Raw genomic sequence first — 17,240 nt, 5'->3', positions numbered from 1 at the left:
AGGGTTCTACCTATGTACATTTTATCGTTGATAAAAGAAAGTGTCTGTATTCAAAATTTCTTGTATGTGTTACACGTCAAAAAGGATCTGAATTTTAAAAACAATGGTAATAGGAGACGGAAGGGCCTCTTAAAAATAGTTATGAAAATGGTAACTACATAGTTTAATTGTTCGTCAAACTATGTTAGAGCCTTATGACGCGAGTCAGAAGAGGTCTGGTATGTCAAATAGAAACTTTTTCAAAAGAGGCAATATTGGGCTCTTGCTGGTGGCACTTTTGGGCCCGTGTCCTACCGAAATGAATAAAGAAATATCTCCAAGAAGTTACAAAGACAGCAGTCCACTGTCCACTCATTTGTTATTAACTTTTTTTATTGCTTTTTTAATATACAGGTACCAAATTTATAACACAGTGCTTTTTTATTAACAAATGACAATACAACCGTAGCAAATGTCGGTTCCGACAGTTATAAAGAGAAAGGAGAAGACATGTAATTATTGCATCGTGTAACAGTAGTATACGTTTGGTGTTGTCAGTACCTCCATAGAGCACAATTATTAGAGAAATAAATAACAGAGAAACAACTATATTGATACGAGTGGTTACATTCAGTAAGTCACGAAGGTACTAAGGCAAATGGCGCAACATTTGTCTCAATATGCACGCGAGTGCTGTATATCAACAATTGTGTAATTATGAGTGGGGCAAGGGAAGGCACACAGCGGACGCTCCTCTTGTCTTCATCGGACTCATGACTTAACTTCAAATTGTCACTAGTCAATGTCTCATAATGAATATAACAAATCCCGAAATATCAGCTTCAATTATCCAGCTTAAGAAAATTTGTAAACAGACTAATTTAGTCTCAAATTATCAGCTTAAATCATTTGTGTAAATAATTATACTTTTATACATTTTAGCTCACATTCTCTATGCATGCACATTTATTCAAAAAAGTAGCTTCAGATACTCTGTAAACTAATTGATTGTGCTCCAAAAGCGCAGTTTAAAATTAGCCTCAAAAGATAAGCTTCAAACTTTCTGTAAATTCATTGATTCAGGCCTAAACTAAAGCTTAAATAATTGATAAATCCAGTGATTAGACATGTATCTGGTTCAAGTATTAGACAAATTAGCTACATTTACTGATGTGGCCCAAAGCACCAGCTTCGAACATTCAGTAAAGGCAGGATTTGGCCGCAAAACATAACTCGCATATGCACACAATATGCACTGAGTTATCCCCATTCCACTCTTCCTCAGCCACCGTGTTGTGAAGAGCTGCGTTAACAGGTGCATCTAGGAGCCTTCGGCAGTACCTGTGGTTTTTGACAACACTAGATCTGAGGAGATGGAGGAGAGGTGTATAGATATAGTGTGGTGTGCAGCACTGGTGAATAGTTGCAAGGTTGACATGTATGTCAGTATCAAAATTGGCTATTCCTGTGGAGGCAGATGGGAGAGGGAGATGCAGTAGACATTACACCCACCATGGCCAGTCTTGCAGTCATAAGAGGAGACGGAGATGCAGTAGACATTACGCCTACCTTGGCCGGTCATGCAGTTATAAAGGCAGGGGCTAGAGGGAATTCCAGTAGACATTGGTAAACATTACGCCTACCTTGGCCGGTCATGCAGTTATAAAGGCAGGGGCTAGAGGGAATTCCAGTAGACATTGGTAAACATTATGTCCACCTTGGCTGGTCATGCAGTCATAACCTTTTGCCTGCCAAACTGAATGACGTAAATTAGCACTTTCCAACACACCTGCTCCCTATTTATGTACCCTTACCATACCTTACCTTACCTGTCACCACCCCCTGTTATGAATCGTTTTGGCCACCACAAGTGTGGAAGGGTATACTCAGATGTGAGTCCCTTGCTCACTGCACCATCAGGATTCAAGCAAGCCGGGCCGAAGACGGCTGCAATGCCAGAAACCGGTCCCCGGAAGCTTGTTTCCTTTCCAGTGAAGAATTGGCTTGGTAGTTTGGTCTGCCCTGTTCCCATGATGCACTGGGCCAGGGCCAGGCTAATTTGCATGTAGCCGGGTTCTGAACTGGGATGGTGCAGTGAGCTAAAAAACGGTGATGGATCAAGCCCTGATCTTTTGACTGGGTAGGAGTGTTCTGCTTAATTCAGATACTCTGTCCATCACCACCCCCTGGTATGAATCGTTTAGGCCGTAAGCTACCCATAGAAGGTGGGGCAAGTGCGTGTGGGTGATTTAACAGACGTTCAACGAGAAGACCACGGATTGCAAGGAGAAGACACAGGTATATTACAAAGCACTGTTTGCACAGGAGCCACCAGGACACCCACTCTCTTCCCGCTAAACTGGCACATTGGGCATCATTATGTGCTCTCAGTCAAGACCACCTGCTAAATTAGAAGGACAAAAAAAATCCCAAACGATCTTTGTATTATTTGAATGCCTTTGACTCTTTCATACAAAAGAATCTCTGACAAGGATACACCATTTTACAATTTCTGCTACCGAAATATCAATCCATCTTTACCTTAAATTTGAGTAGATGATATTAAGCAAATGAAGCCAGCTTCACGTACAAGCGTCCCAAAAAGAGCCTCGGCTATACAGGTCTATTTTCTGTTAATGTTAAAACCTTTCACTTACCATTCATGTGTGATGGATTTACAGCAGAGACGAGGTTGACTCGGGAATAGAAAAATTCATGCTTTTAGCCACTGATTTTGTTTCAGCCTACAGATAATACACGGAACTTTAAGGCTGACTATGTGTCGCCATTAAACTGAACTTAAAAACCCAAAGAGGGATCTTAAAATCCATGTATTACCATCAACGTTTGGCTCATTTGTGTGGCACATATTTCTGCACTTGTTCTGACCCAAGTTCTGCTACATAAAAAGCACCAGTTTTCACATTTACATCCACAAGATGAGGCCGTACTCCATCAGCGAGCTGGATCTGGCTCACTATGATGCAGTCCCCGATGTTTCCAATGGGCGGTACAGCTAAGATGTTAACTCTGCTAATGGTTAGTTGGACTACAATGAGAAAGTTTTCACCAGTAGTCAACCTACAAAGAGAGAAATGAGAGGCAAGTGTTTAATGTTCTTGTTAACTCACAGTGTCCATTTTAAAAAAAAGAAACCCTGAGAAAAGAGTGAGATCTGCAGCTCATATGCCTCGAACAGATAATATACAAGACAAATCTAAATCTTAGTAAAACAGATGTCCTTAAGAACCACTGAAAACCAAGGATGCCAAAGAGCTACCATGGCTCATCACAAGTGTTGGGCTCAAGGAAGTTTTATTTACATGACTTCTGGGATCTTGGTCACAAAGATTATTTTGTGTATAAATTATACTTACATATGTAAAAGATGGTAATACTGGGGCTTTGTTCAGAAAGGTATTATGGAGTATAGAGAGTTGTACATTTATAGTACTATTTTATATACTCTTATGGGCATTTGTGAACTGTCCCAAAAACATCTCAAATGGCAATAAAATAGGACTGTTTACTGACTGAGCCCTCTTTACCCTTCTACTAATAAGGAGTTGAGCAATTTAGGACTGATACAAAAAGGCATGTAAGAGCATGAAAAATATTGCTTTTTTAGTACTTCTTCCCATACTAATAAATGGATTTGTAAATCTGCCACATGAATCAAAAGCTGATAAGTGATTTACAAAGACAATTTTACTTGCAAAGGTGTGACTTGCTCATAAGCAAATGCTGCTATACCTGCAGATGCACTGCATTCTCATGTGTCCCATAAAGGAAAACCAAGTGCTTTCCTGGGCAGCAGTTAATGTGCGTGCGATGGACAACCACAGAGCTAAAACTCTTTGGGTAGTAAATTACACTTGAATTTAACCTGAATAAACCAGTTATATGCAAAGCAAACAATGTGTGAGAGTTCACGGATCACCACATTTTTCAAGAGTATGTGATGTGATAGAAATTGTAATGTGGAAAGTTGTTATCCCATGAGAACAAAAAAGAAAATTAAAATGTACTTGAAATTTCCTGCTTCAAATCCACACATGAAAAGTTGGGGAACAGAATAAAGCACTAGGGAGATTATAGAGATAGTAAACTTTCTCTGTGAGTCCTGGCTCACAGCTGAACAGTGTAACAAAGAGTTAATGCTCAGCAGTGCATAGGCGTACAGAAAGTATGACCACTTAGTGAAGTCGGCTCCATAGCTTTATGCTTCCTATGGACGGGTAATGGTCTCTGTACCCAGCAGTTTTGAGGTTATACAAGTCTTAACCGCTTTGCCGGGGTATTGACTTTTGGGTTGCAGTAGCTAGCCCAGGGGTGATGCCTACTTCCCCCGTTTATAATTAAGTCAAATGGCCTTTGGAAAATAAGGTAACTTCCATATCCTATATTTTAACAACTGAAAAGGTTCACAAACCTTATCTGGATTTTGCACGCAATAATGATGTTAAACACTGCAACGACTGCATAGGGACGCCTGACAAGAATCATCTTCGATGCAACTGTTGCTGGGTTACCCACAGATGTTCATGAACATCTGTCTGAATGAAAGCTGGAATAAAGAGGAGGGAGACTGCTTCTAGAGAAAATCACATGGGTCAGTCCATCCCGCAACTATTCTCTCTTCTCACTCCCTCTTTCTCCTTTTGCTCCTTTATTCCCAGGATCTTTCTGGATAGGATGCGCAAGATTTCCCATCAACGTTGACACCTGGAGGAAGTACCTGCATGGTGTCATTTAGGTGTCCAGCCCACAATAAATCTCCTGGGAGCAGGGCAAAATCTTTGTATAGCCAGCGCTCGAAGGAGACCTCCAAGAAAACACATCAATCTGACTGGCAGTGGTCTACTAGCAACTAAGGGTACACCCTACAATTTGTGTAAAGCAAAGTGACTATCTACATGGACATAGAGCTTTGTGGACCCTGCTGCAGAGTGTACAGCTAACATATTGAAGTTTTAATACAGACCTTGCACATACACCTAATCCGCAATGTTGTCATCCACTGTATCAACAAGGATAAGTAGATGTGGTGTTAGAATAGCAGCTCTACATGTTCCTGGATATACTTACTATTGACGATGTAGTGTAGTAGATATTGTGGAGTCCAAATGTACAGGTCAATATTCTGGACCTGGGATTTTGACACATAACGCCGCCACTGTGCTGAAAGTGGTACTGCAGCCTTGCCATTTCCTCAAAGCTAGGACTAACCATGATGCAGCACGGAATCAATGCTGGCCTGCCCTGGTGCTGACCTTGCCTAAGTAAATGGCCCATGTCAAACAAAGGAGTCTGGAGACAAAGACACAGAGCATGAAGCAGCTCACTCTAGCACTCACCAAGACCTGTAGGAGGGCTCACAGGATCATCAAAAATTGCAGGTGAGCGGAGTGAAGTCATGGCATGGTTCACTCTGAATGACAGTTTATTTATCTGTTCATCCTTTGTGCGACCCTTCATGTGACTTTCTGGGTACCCACTATACTTCATCCAATGCGACATTGAGTACAGTCCCATCAGCAACACGGGTGGTGGAAAAAGAGTCATACCGGCAGACTTGGGGATTTCCGGATCACACCTTGCTGTGAAGGGTATATCAATGGTCTTTTGTGCTAGTCATATCCAATAGCTCAGAGAGGCCCTGTGATCCTTATGTGTCCATTCTGTGGGACCAAAACCCAATCGCCACTATGGTCCAGATGTAGAGCAACTAACCAGAGTAACCTTTGGGTCTTGTGATAGAACATTTTATTGATACTGCTCAACTCCAATTAAAAGGTGATGGGAGGAATGCTTGCAATTTGTCTGACCAGTTTGGACCTACCCATATGCAGATTAGTCTTTACCCTGCTCCAATAGGAACAGTCCTTGAACCGAAATGCAAGCACCCTGTGTATGCTTGATATACAGTTCTAAGTGGCAGGGGTATGCCCAGACATGGGTCCGGTGCTCACTGCGCCACTGGAATCAAGCTACACCCGACGGCATAACCCCAATCAGGGAGAACTCTGTCTTTGCTTGCTTGTGTTCTGATAAGGAACTAGATAAGAAACGGAGGAACTACGGGCGGTACACTGACAAGGGAGAGTGGGGGCAGAGGGGGGGGGGGATTGATAGGGCATGGCTATTATGTACCAATGAAGGGGTTATCCTGTACCGGACCATGGAGTTGGGGATTGTTGTTTAATACATGTCTGTACGATGCTGCATGAAAATCAATAAAACCTGTTTAAAAAAAAAAAAAAAAGGAACTAGATAAGAAAGGGATGAAGGGTGAATATAAATATTCATTTGGGGAAATTATTGCTTGCCACTACTTGAGATCCAGGACACTCAATCATTTTTCAACATTCAAGGCATCCATGAATCTCACTAAGGAGAGTAATAGCAGAGGACCATGCTGCTGCAATAAATAACACTTGGCGTTGTGAAAGTGATTAATCTTTTAAAAGATCATCACTAATTAATACATCAGTAAATCACATTAATTATTATAATGCTGTCATTCGTTTTAATGCACCTAATTGGGTTGAATCAATATATTTCCCAACTGTTGTATGGCAGGATACTGTATGACATCTGACATAAATATCGTGGCCTTAATTTATATTTTTTTAAAGTCCCATTTGATGTACATTTTCTATTAACTCCGATGGGCCAATATGTTTGTTGTCGATATTTAGGACTAGACATTTATGACAGACAAAAGCCTGGCAATGATATTCTGGCACCACACCTTCCCAAATCACAGTGTTGGTAAAACAGGGGAGCGTGTTTAAATTTGATCTGAAATGTGTGTTTACCTGACAGAATAGGGACCATCTTCTGTGAAACAGCTTTTCCATTCTCCCAACCACTCTCCAGAGTCCTTGTCAAAAACCTGAATCCGATTGTTTCCTCTATCAGCCACCCACACCTGGAAGCACAGGGAAGAAACAGAAGGGCAAGCTTATGATCTGGAAAACAGGCAGAAGAGCCCATGGGCCAGTGAAGAGATAACACGATTAACATGGACAAGCGCCATCACAGCAGGACATGGTCACAATCGGCATACGACACCACGCAAATTGAATCCTCAAAAAACTCTGCTAAAGAACTTTATCTGGTAACAAACACACTTACCAGACAGCCTGGTTATAAAGGAGACTAGATTAGTCAGTCTTTTTGTGATACTATCGCTCAGCACTTTAGAAATAAAACAGATCAAATTTCTTAGTTGTTTGCTCACTTCAATAACAATAACCTGCCAGTAATCAGTATCAGGTTGGACGGCCATTCTGATGGCAACTCACCACTGGCCGTATTTGACACCTTCTCCCCAGTCACAATAGTGCAAATAGAGGATCTTGTACAGTCCACCAAATCCGGCTCACCGGATGATCCGTGCCCTCCCTCAGTGCTTAAGCCCATTTCAAATACCATAGCGCCTAAACTCACCGATATCTTTAATTCCATGTTTATCTCAGGTATCTTCCCCATTTCTTGGAAAAAGGCATCCATTCTCAAGCTCATAAAAAAACCTAATCTTGATCCGGAACATCCGGCTAATTACCGGCCCATCTCTAGACTCTCCTTTCCCTCCAAAATAATTGAAACAATTATGAACATACAGCTGAATCAGTTCATCAAAGCGAATAACTGTCTCGATCCCACTCAAGTTAGGTTCAGATTGGAACACACCACCGAGACAGCCCTCATTAAGGCCACGGATGAACTAAAATGTATCCTGGATGAGGGTGGATCGGCAGCACTGATCCTGTTAGATCTATCTGTGGCCTTTGACACGGTGGACCATTCCATATTGATCCACCGTCTGGAAGTGATCGGCATAAAGAAGCTAGCCTTAAAATTACTTACATCCTTCCTCTCTGTTAGAGAAAATCTGGTCAAAGAAGACACTTTCTCATCTAATTTTTTTTCCTTACCCTATGGAGTTCCACAGGGTTCATCACTCAGCCCCACTCTTTTGAATATTTATGTAGCTGAACTGGCTCCTCCTATTCAATCCTTCAGCTTCTCGCTCACCTCCTACGTGAATAAAACACAAATCGTGCTTTCCGCCTCCAACACTAGTCATTGAATCCAGAATGGTATGCGCCAAATCAATTCTTGGACGAGCAAGCATTGCCTTAAGCTTAATTCTGAGAAGACCGAGGGGAACTTACCTGGAAATAATCCTAACTTCTGGTCAGCACCCTGTTGGTCAGCAGAAATGGGACTACTTCCTACCACCACCAATATAGCCAAGAGTCTTGGCTATATCCTGGATGACAAACTAGATCTTGGTAAGCAAATCAATGCAGTTATTTCATCCTCTTACTACACCCGTAGAATCCTTAGGAAAATATCGAATTTTCTCCCCATCAGTACCAGGAAGACAGTTATTTCCACCTTAATACTATCAAATAGACTTGATGTTATGGCCTATACAACTGCCTGCAGGCCCGGTAGGTCAACAAACTTCAAGTTCTGCAGAATTCAGCCAAAAGATTACTACTAGGACTGTGCAGGCACCACTCTGGCTCTCTTGCTATAAAAGATCTTCACTGGCTATATGTAAAGAATAGGATCAAATCCAAATCTCTGTGTCTTAACTATAAGGCCTTCCATGACTCTGGCTCACTCTTTTTGAGGAAAGCTTTTTCATGGTACACCCCCACGAGAAATATGAGATCACTGGGATCCTTCAAAATAAAACCATTAGATATAAAAAAAAATCTAAATGGGGAGGAAGCAGCGTCCTGGCAGGAGCAACCAAACAATGGGCTCCACTCCCTTTGCACATCAGATCAGCCCTTCCCTCCTACAATTCAGGAAATCCGTAAAAACCTGGCTTTTTAATCAGTAGCTTTCTCCTTCTGCACTAGCTCTGCACTCTGACTAGCGGCAAGACACCTCCGGGTATATGTTGTGCTTTACAAGTTTTTTTTCTTCATAACATAACATAACAATTGAGCTCAGCAGCTACCTTATCTTCCATCCAGCATGTCTTGTTCAACTTCTCATTTCTTTTAAATGCATCCCGTTTTTCTTTATGAATAACGGTCAATATTTTTTGTTAAATGATGGATTTATTTAAAAACAGTCACAGACATGGAGATCTGCTGCCCCAGCCAGCCACAATCCCTGTGATAATGGCAAATCATAGTGGGTCACAATTTGCAACTTATTGCATGAATATTCATGAGGTAGGCCGAACTGTGATCACTAAGATTCATATTTTGCAAACAAACCTATTAGTATATAGGTCGGTTTGTAAAAATACCACACTGGTCGCATAAGTGCTAGCACACATTGTGACCAGCATTTTGCAACCAGTGTTTAGTACATCTGGCCCTCGGTCTCTTATGTCTTCCTGTGACAACACCACCTGGGAAGTCTCATCGCACCAACCATGGACGGAACCCTCCTCCCAGCTCTGCATCAAACATATTGGCTCTTTCATGCTGGTGCGTCAGGATGTCTGCCAGAAAACAGAAGAAAGAACAGCCTTTCTCCAGCTGCCCCTGTAAGATCTGCATAATGTGGTATCACCATGAGAGAGGTGAACTTTCTCTTGGGGATTTTAGTGCAGAGGTAGACCAAGCGGCTTCCAAGCATGACACTCACAAATTCTACCTCTTTGAGGTTGTTAAGTCTCAGAAGAGACACGTTTATCCACTTAAGACTAAAAATGATTGTAAAAATGTAATGAAATGATCCCATTTGGGTTTAGAGATAGAATGGTCGTAGAGTTTAGCAAGTAAATGGGCTATCTAGAGAATGTACAGACTTTATGAAGTATTGTGCTCGTATTTATTAAGTTACCAGTTTCGGATGAAGTCCTTCAACTGCAATAACACACTGGTTGGTCTGTCTTAGAATGTTGGGATCGCGGTGTTCATGGAGGTCTATGAGCTTTTTTGGTGAACAGTAGAAGGATGAACAACATACGATAGAGAATGGGTCCTAGGGCATTTTTAAAGACCGGCACAGCGGCACAGCCTCTTCTGTTGCTGGGAACGCATCCAGGGATATGGAGGATATACCTTATACACTTCAGGTGATATGGTTGTCATTTTTTCCTTTTATATTTTATACTTCCTGTTGCAGTAGTGGGTAATTGGTCCTGAAGAAAGCAGCGGACAACCATAGTCCTGTGACTGCTGAAACGTGTCGACCTCTAGATCTTTGTAGCAGACATTTGTTTAACCTGCTACTTTCTCTGCACTGTTTTTAATATTGGAAGACAGAAGGACATCATTAAAATGTATTCTCCTCCTGCCTCTCCATTTTTATTCACACTATTATTTAATACACATCACTTCATTTTCACTATTTGGTTCACATGCACTGCAAATAAGTCATCCAAACATATTTGTTCAGACACTCCCTTATCCATCTTATATCACTGGTTTTGTCAGTATCGACTTCCACCTGTAGTGGCTACAATTGAACTCTCCTTGGTGTGAGGAGACCCAGATGATGACAAGGGCGGTACCGGATGATGACTGATGGGTATATTTTCATGCCCTAGAGATATCTTATCGTACCATATTCACATAGGACACTTTTCTCTCTACCTCCTTCACAGTTTCACATGGGTTGAGTTCATGCCATAGATAGTTTTACTTGTAAACCCACAGGCACCTTTGGTTTGCTGATGAACAGTAGAAGGAGTCAGAAGAGTGTCACAATGTGTCATAACATTGGTCTGGACCCACCAACAGGAACCCTAGGCAGGCACAGATGGGCAGAGACTGGTTCAGATTGGATTCTGCTGAGCAGGCACATAAAGTGGGCTGTCCCAGGGGGTCAGTGGACTCAGGTGTTGTTCATCAAAATAAATACCTATGAGGAATAAAACATGGAGGTGGAAGTGTGGAGCCAGGACGCCAAAGACCCCAGGAAAGTTCATTGAGGATGAACATGTAAGGAAACAAGTAAGCATAGCATGGAAGAGGAAATTAAGAAAATAAAACAGGCACTGTTCTCATACAACACAAGCAAAAGGGATATAAAAGGAAGAGAAGGATGAAATGAGGGCCACCCATAAGGTAGTTCAATGCCAATGCTAATGAACCAGTGGCCATTGTGAGATGGTCTAGAGAGTGAAGAAGTGCAAAACGCAGCTGGAAATCGAGTTCCAGGAACTCCGCTGCTCCACTGAGGACCGGAAGGAAACAGGTAGTCGAACAGCAATACAAAATGAATTAAAATGTTCTTGTACAGAGGATGTGGACCGCCTCCACAAAAGGAAACAAGTTGGAAAATGGGAACAATTAAAATGAACAAGATTTTAAAATGCTGTAAGCAAAGGACGAACAACGTGTGCCACAATAGTCAATGGACAATGAAACAACAGAACTGCTGCTGACTGACTGGTAAAGGTGCAGTGTTGAAATCATTGTTTTGTAATGTTGCTGGACCGTTTTGGATATATTGGTTTAGTTGTGAAATTGAAGTATTACAGCTGTTGTAGTGTTGCAATTGTGTTGTTGTTGGTGCTCTTTTGATTTCTTGTAGTGTTGTAACACTGTAATGTGTCACTAGTAGGCTTCCAGTCATGGCAGTGTATTGTTACAGATTAGTCGTAGTATGGCAGTAGTAGTTGTGCATGTTTCCCGTCCTGCTCTTGGAAAGGTACAGTAGTAGCGCATTAGTGCTGGTTGTTTTGCCTGCAGCATTGTAGTTCTGCTATTATGATAGCTTTCAATGTTCTGATGCTGTCAGAGTAGGGTCATGGTGTGGTAGTGTGCAGGTACAGATTTGCTATTGTAATAATGCAGATGTAGTTCTGTAGCTGTAGTGTTTTTGACTGGACATTGCAGTAGTTGTAGTGAGCTGTAGGACTCGCCACACACAGGAGAAAGTAAGGGCAGCACAGCCTGTGGCAGCACGCAGCAACAGTATTCAGATTTTCTACTGTCTTCTATTCTTAATGGCTTATAATACCCCCTAAAAAACAAACACACACACGTGAAAGGGATTATTCCACAGAAAACTGTTTTTTCATTACATTTTTGGTAACATGTTCTAAAACTAACATGAGTTTTTGCTGTACGAACGCGCAGAGCCATACAGGGCATTCAGATAAGAAACAACAGACAGCAGGGACATAAAAAGACCTGTAATTACCCGTCCAACGGAGTCAACAGTGACGCTGTGAGGAATGTAAAACTGGGTGCGACCCGTGCCTTTTTGTCCATGCATCCACAGCACTCTGAGATCTAGTGATTTAATTCAGGAAATTAAAATTAGGAACAAGCATGTTTGAGACAGCTCTTGCAACTTCCTTCCTCCTTTTTACTACTCACACATTAAATGCTGTAAAAATACAAAAAGCACCATAAATTAAATGGCAGATAGCTCACCATTAAACTTGTTTCTACCGTGCAGTGATGGTGGTGCCACATTCCAACTATGGGATGTTGGGAGCTCTACTGAAGACAGTGAAATGTCTCAGGCCCAAGATGGCTGCTACAGACCTTCTGCTCCAACATTACCAAGTTTTGCAACAAATTACCAAGTTTTGATTTCTGTTCCTCCCTTTTTAATTTATAATATTATACCATATTTGGTGGAATGTTCTAATAGAAAATGTCATAGTCCTTTGCAGCAGGCTATAAACCTAGATCAATGAAGCAAATACATTCATCAGGCAATATTCTATGAGAACTCTGACACATATGAATTAATACAATATGTTCTCTCAGTGAAAATTAATTCACTGTGCAGGTGCAAATTGCGACAGCAAAAAAAGGAACATGGGGCGCATTCTGAAGGATGATCCTTTACCTGAAGAGGGATTTGAGAGCGGACTAGGATCTCTTGAGTCAGCAATCGAGGTGTTATCCCGAAACTCAGTGAGATGCAGATTTCAGCTCTGGGAATCGTATCTATGAGAGTAGTAGTAGTTCTCTGGTCCTCTGGAGAGGACACGGCCTGGCAGTTCAGGCTGGTCTGTTACTATTGCAACAGGATCGCACGCCAACACAACCTCAACATCATCTCTTACGCCGACGACACCCAGCTGATCCTCTCCCTCACCAATGACCCCGCCACCGCCAGAGCCAACCTACACGAAGGGATGAAAGACGTAGCCGAGTGGATGTTGAACAGCCGCCTGAAACTGAACTCAGATAAGACGGAAGTCCTCATCCTGGGATCGTCGCCCTCCGCCAGGGATGACTCCTGGTGGCCCCCCACCCTGGGCAGCGCACCCAAACCAACAGACCACGCACACAACCTGGGCTTCATCCTGGACTCCTCCCTCTCCATGACCAGACAAGTCAACGCCGTCTCCTCATCCTGCTTCAACATCCTGCGCATGCTACGGAAAATCTTCCGGTGGATCCCCACCGAGACCAGGAAGACGGTCACCCAGGCCCTCGTCACCAGCCGACTGGACTACGACAACTCCCTCTACGCCGGAACCACTGCTAAACTCCAGAAGAGACTACAGCGGATCCAGAACGCCTCAGCAAGACTCATCCTGGACATCCCCCGACACAGCCACATCTCCGGACACCTGAGAGACCTGCACTGGCTCCCGTCAACAAGAGAATCACGTTCCGACTCCTCACCCACGCACACAAAGCCCTACACAACCAAGGCCCAAGATACCTCAACAACCGCCTCAACTTCTACACTCCAACACGACAGCTACGATCAACGAACCACGCCCTCGCCGCCGTTCGCCGCATACGCAGAGCCACCACAGGAGGAAGGTCCTTCTCCTACCTGGCCGCCAAGACGTGGAACTCCCTACCCACCCACCTCCGCCTGACCCAATACCACCTCGCCTTCAGGAAGCAACTCAAGACCTGGCTGTTCGAGCAGTAGCGGACCCCCCCTCCCAAGCGCCTTGAGACCCTCCGGGTGAGTAGCGCGCTATATAAATGCCTTGATTGATTGATTGATTGACCAAGGATGATTTGTCTCAGTCTACAGTGGCATGTGGGCGACAAACATTGGACTGGATATGGCTTAAGCAATCACCAGTGGCTCAGATTAATTCAAGCATTCTTTCCATCATCAAGCAACATTTTAAAATATGGCACGAGTAGTGCTTAATCTGTAAATGAATAAGCGTCAGGGGCCACATTACTTTTCATTGCCTACAACAGATGCGGTCGGATGTCAGGCGTGCCAAAAACGGAGGCTCTCTGGTCTTGATTCCACTTTTTGCCACTTTCATCCACCCCAATGCACTGCCTGCCCTTTTGTCTCACTTATGCAGGTTTTCTTCATCCTTGCCTTCTCGCTTCAACACTGTTTTTCTGTCCTCCGACTTTCACCATACTTCTGCCTCTCATGTTCTTGGTCTGATGATGATAATTAAGTCAGCTCCCCAAAAATGAGTGCTGGTGGGCCCCACCTGCAACTACTGGGTCAAATGAAGCACTGCAGGAGGTATTTTTATGAGAAGCAAAGACAGTCCGAGTAAGAAGACTTCATGTAGGTTATGGCCATATTGACATCTCTGAATTTGTGGAGCGCCTTCTCAGCAGGAAAAGTGAAGGAAAAGAATAGACTCTTACTATGCTAGCAAATAAAAATAGCTTTATTTGCCTTCTTCTTTTGTGGACAATCAATTGAAAAAATGCATTAAAGAACCTCTGAGAGATATGGGCTGGATTTGTCTGCCCACTCACTGTCCCAGGAGATCCAATGATTTGTGATTGTCCTCAGTGCAATCCAGAGACAGGATACATTTTAGACTGGTGTAGAAAAGCAGCAAAAAATACTTGTGAGACTTTCGCTATTCTAAAAGGAACAAACTCATTTACCGTTATAAAGCTTATTCATAAATATTTACAAAACGGAATGAAAAATACTTGAAAATAAAACCAAAAAATAGCAAAGCCAGTCAGGCTGGCATTGGAGTGCTTAGACATGTAAAGAGTATTTGTGAATGCCCGTGTGTGCATGACCTGACCCATTAACTTTTGACATTTTTTGTTTTATGTTGAAACTAAAAAAGACATAAATGCAATGGCTCCAATGGTCTGTACATAACGGCAAAAGATATTGCTTTAAATAAATATCTTCCCAAAAAAGTACATGAAACCTTTTACATAAAAGGAGGTATTCTATTACATTGACATTTGGTTTTAAATAGACTTAGTGCAGTATTCACTGATATGTCACATTCTCAGAGTTCTGTGAGGAGGTCCAATGCCCACCAGCATGTGTCCCGTGAACCGCAGTGATGTAGCGTGAGGATATAAATGATAAAATATTTTGAATTATTCAATGTAGTCAGCAGTAGGAACTCATGCATTTCTTATTGTTCCTGAGTCGAGAGGTACCTTGCTCTTCATTGAGTTGTGAGTTAGGGCAGATGCTATGGCGACCACAAGCTTTCTACAGACAGCGGGGACTGCAGAAAACAAAATGATGTCAATGATGGTCCAACTAACTAATAAATTCACTGAAAATATCTGTGTTTGACCCCATGATCACAGTTTCAAATTTTGGAGGGTCCACTCAGCCTTTGTCCTCCTTGAGCCGATACAACGTAAAACAATATATACGGTAAAGGGATAACAATTAGCATTAAAATTGCGCATGTTTTTCCACTAATAAGAAAATATGATCGAGAATAGTTATTACAGAATAAAAAAGTGAAATGGATCTGCCGATTTCTATGTGAGTACATTGAAGGGACACATCTACAGACAAACTTTCGGGGACCGGGGGCTAAGATGCTGATCCCTTAGGGGTGGAGCCACCTTCAGAGCCCGAACTACTCGGGGTGCTCCCCATGAGCAATTTTACACTGTTAGCTGTTGCATTCTAATGCAAATTGGGGTAGTAAACCTCAAAGGAGGTGACATGTGTTCATGTTGAAGTTTCTAAGACAATGAGTGGCAAATGGAGTATTGTAAAACATGCTGGACTCAGTTAAATTGGTCTCAGCATGACCAAGCATAATAAATATTTTGCAAACTATTTGGCACCTCTTATGCTGCATTAGAAAATTGGTGGCTAAAGGTGCAGTTTAAGGATATTAGCCTAGTTATTTTCTATTCACACTGCATTTACTGGCATACTATACCATAACTTTATTTGTAGATTAGTATGTTAATATACAAGACAATTCTCTTGCAGCTATGAGCAGACAGTCCCATTTTGAGGCACTGTAAAACATAAACCATTCAATCTGAACTCACTGGTAAGAAAAAAAAGCCCAGAGACCAATCTCCCATTAAACATTTGTTGAATTGAAATGCTTACGGGTGCTGCTGCAGCAGGGGGCTCAGTCGAAAATCCAAGTTTTGAGTCCTTTTCTGAAATTCTTTTCGGAAAAAATACATAAATATATACATATATATTTCACTTACCTGCAAAGTACTTATCCTTATCCTACTTCCATTAAGTCCAAAGCCGCCAATGGGAATGATCCTGATGCATTTTGGCTGCCTTTTTTTAAATTTGGGCCTGGTTACCACCTAATCTGATTATATGGCAATCGCATTTCGTAAATGCCCATTTCGCAACTAGGAAATACTATGTACATGCGGTTAGGAAATCGCAAATAGGAAATTCCTATTTGCAATTCCTATTTTGCTTATCGCAAAATGGAATTTCTACCGGGAAGAAATCGCATTTTGATACATTTGGAAAGGCAGTTTGCATTTCTTAACAGGCCGAAATAGTGATTCGGACCGTTAAGAAATGCAAAATCCTTTTGTACATATGGGCCGAAGTCCTATAGGATGAGTGAGTGGAAGTCTTGGCGAGAAGATTGGAGGAGGTTCTCAACCTTCGTGGAGGCACCCACTTAAGAGAGGTAGGAATCTCAGGTGAAATTGTGGCAAAGGCCCACCCCGGAGAAATGCAAGGGATACAAAATGTGTTGCACCTGTGAACCTGTCACATACTGAGATTTGTGCAGTGATCAGGGAGGCAAAGAGGCTTTTGCGTAAACAAAGTAAATCTGAGATCGGTACAGGCGGTACTGTGTTAGTAGTGGAGGAATCTAATGATTGAAGAGACAGAATTTAGCTTAAGGTAACCCTAAATAACCTAGCTCTGCTGGTACTATACTCACCAGGAAGAGGGCCCTGCTAAAGGCTATAAGAAACATAGCGTCAATTGTGGTTACAGATTTAGTGGGTTTCTCTGTACACCTGAGGGTCGACCACAGGCTGGCTCTGTAAAACTATTTCTGGACATCCTAGGTTCAGGAAGTGGATGTCTTTCTGTGAATCTGTACTTCAGAATTTTGGGTGTACTTACTGATTTATTTATGTTGG

General features: G+C 42.3%; 1 protein-coding gene across 1 annotated transcript in view; it reads right to left on the bottom strand.

Moving 5' to 3' along the window:
- Window positions 1-354: 354 nt before the first annotated feature.
- The window catches only part of NHLRC3 (NHL repeat containing 3), a 139,435-nt gene continuing 122,549 nt past the window's right edge, over window positions 355-17,240 (bottom strand). Inside the window, exons 5-7 of the mRNA XM_078657242.1 lie at window positions 12,115-12,206; window positions 6,801-6,913; window positions 355-3,060 (exon numbers count right to left, since the gene is read on the bottom strand). Coding sequence (XP_078513368.1) covers window positions 2,832-3,060; window positions 6,801-6,913; window positions 12,115-12,206 — 434 coding nt within the window. The 3' untranslated portion in view covers window positions 355-2,831. The remainder of the gene's footprint in view (window positions 3,061-6,800; window positions 6,914-12,114; window positions 12,207-17,240) is intronic.

The sequence above is a fragment of the Lissotriton helveticus genome, chromosome 8, assembly GCF_964261635.1.
Source record: "Lissotriton helveticus chromosome 8, aLisHel1.1, whole genome shotgun sequence".
NCBI lineage: Eukaryota > Metazoa > Chordata > Amphibia > Caudata > Salamandridae > Lissotriton > Lissotriton helveticus.
This window is presented reverse-complemented; position numbering and strand designations above follow the sequence as displayed.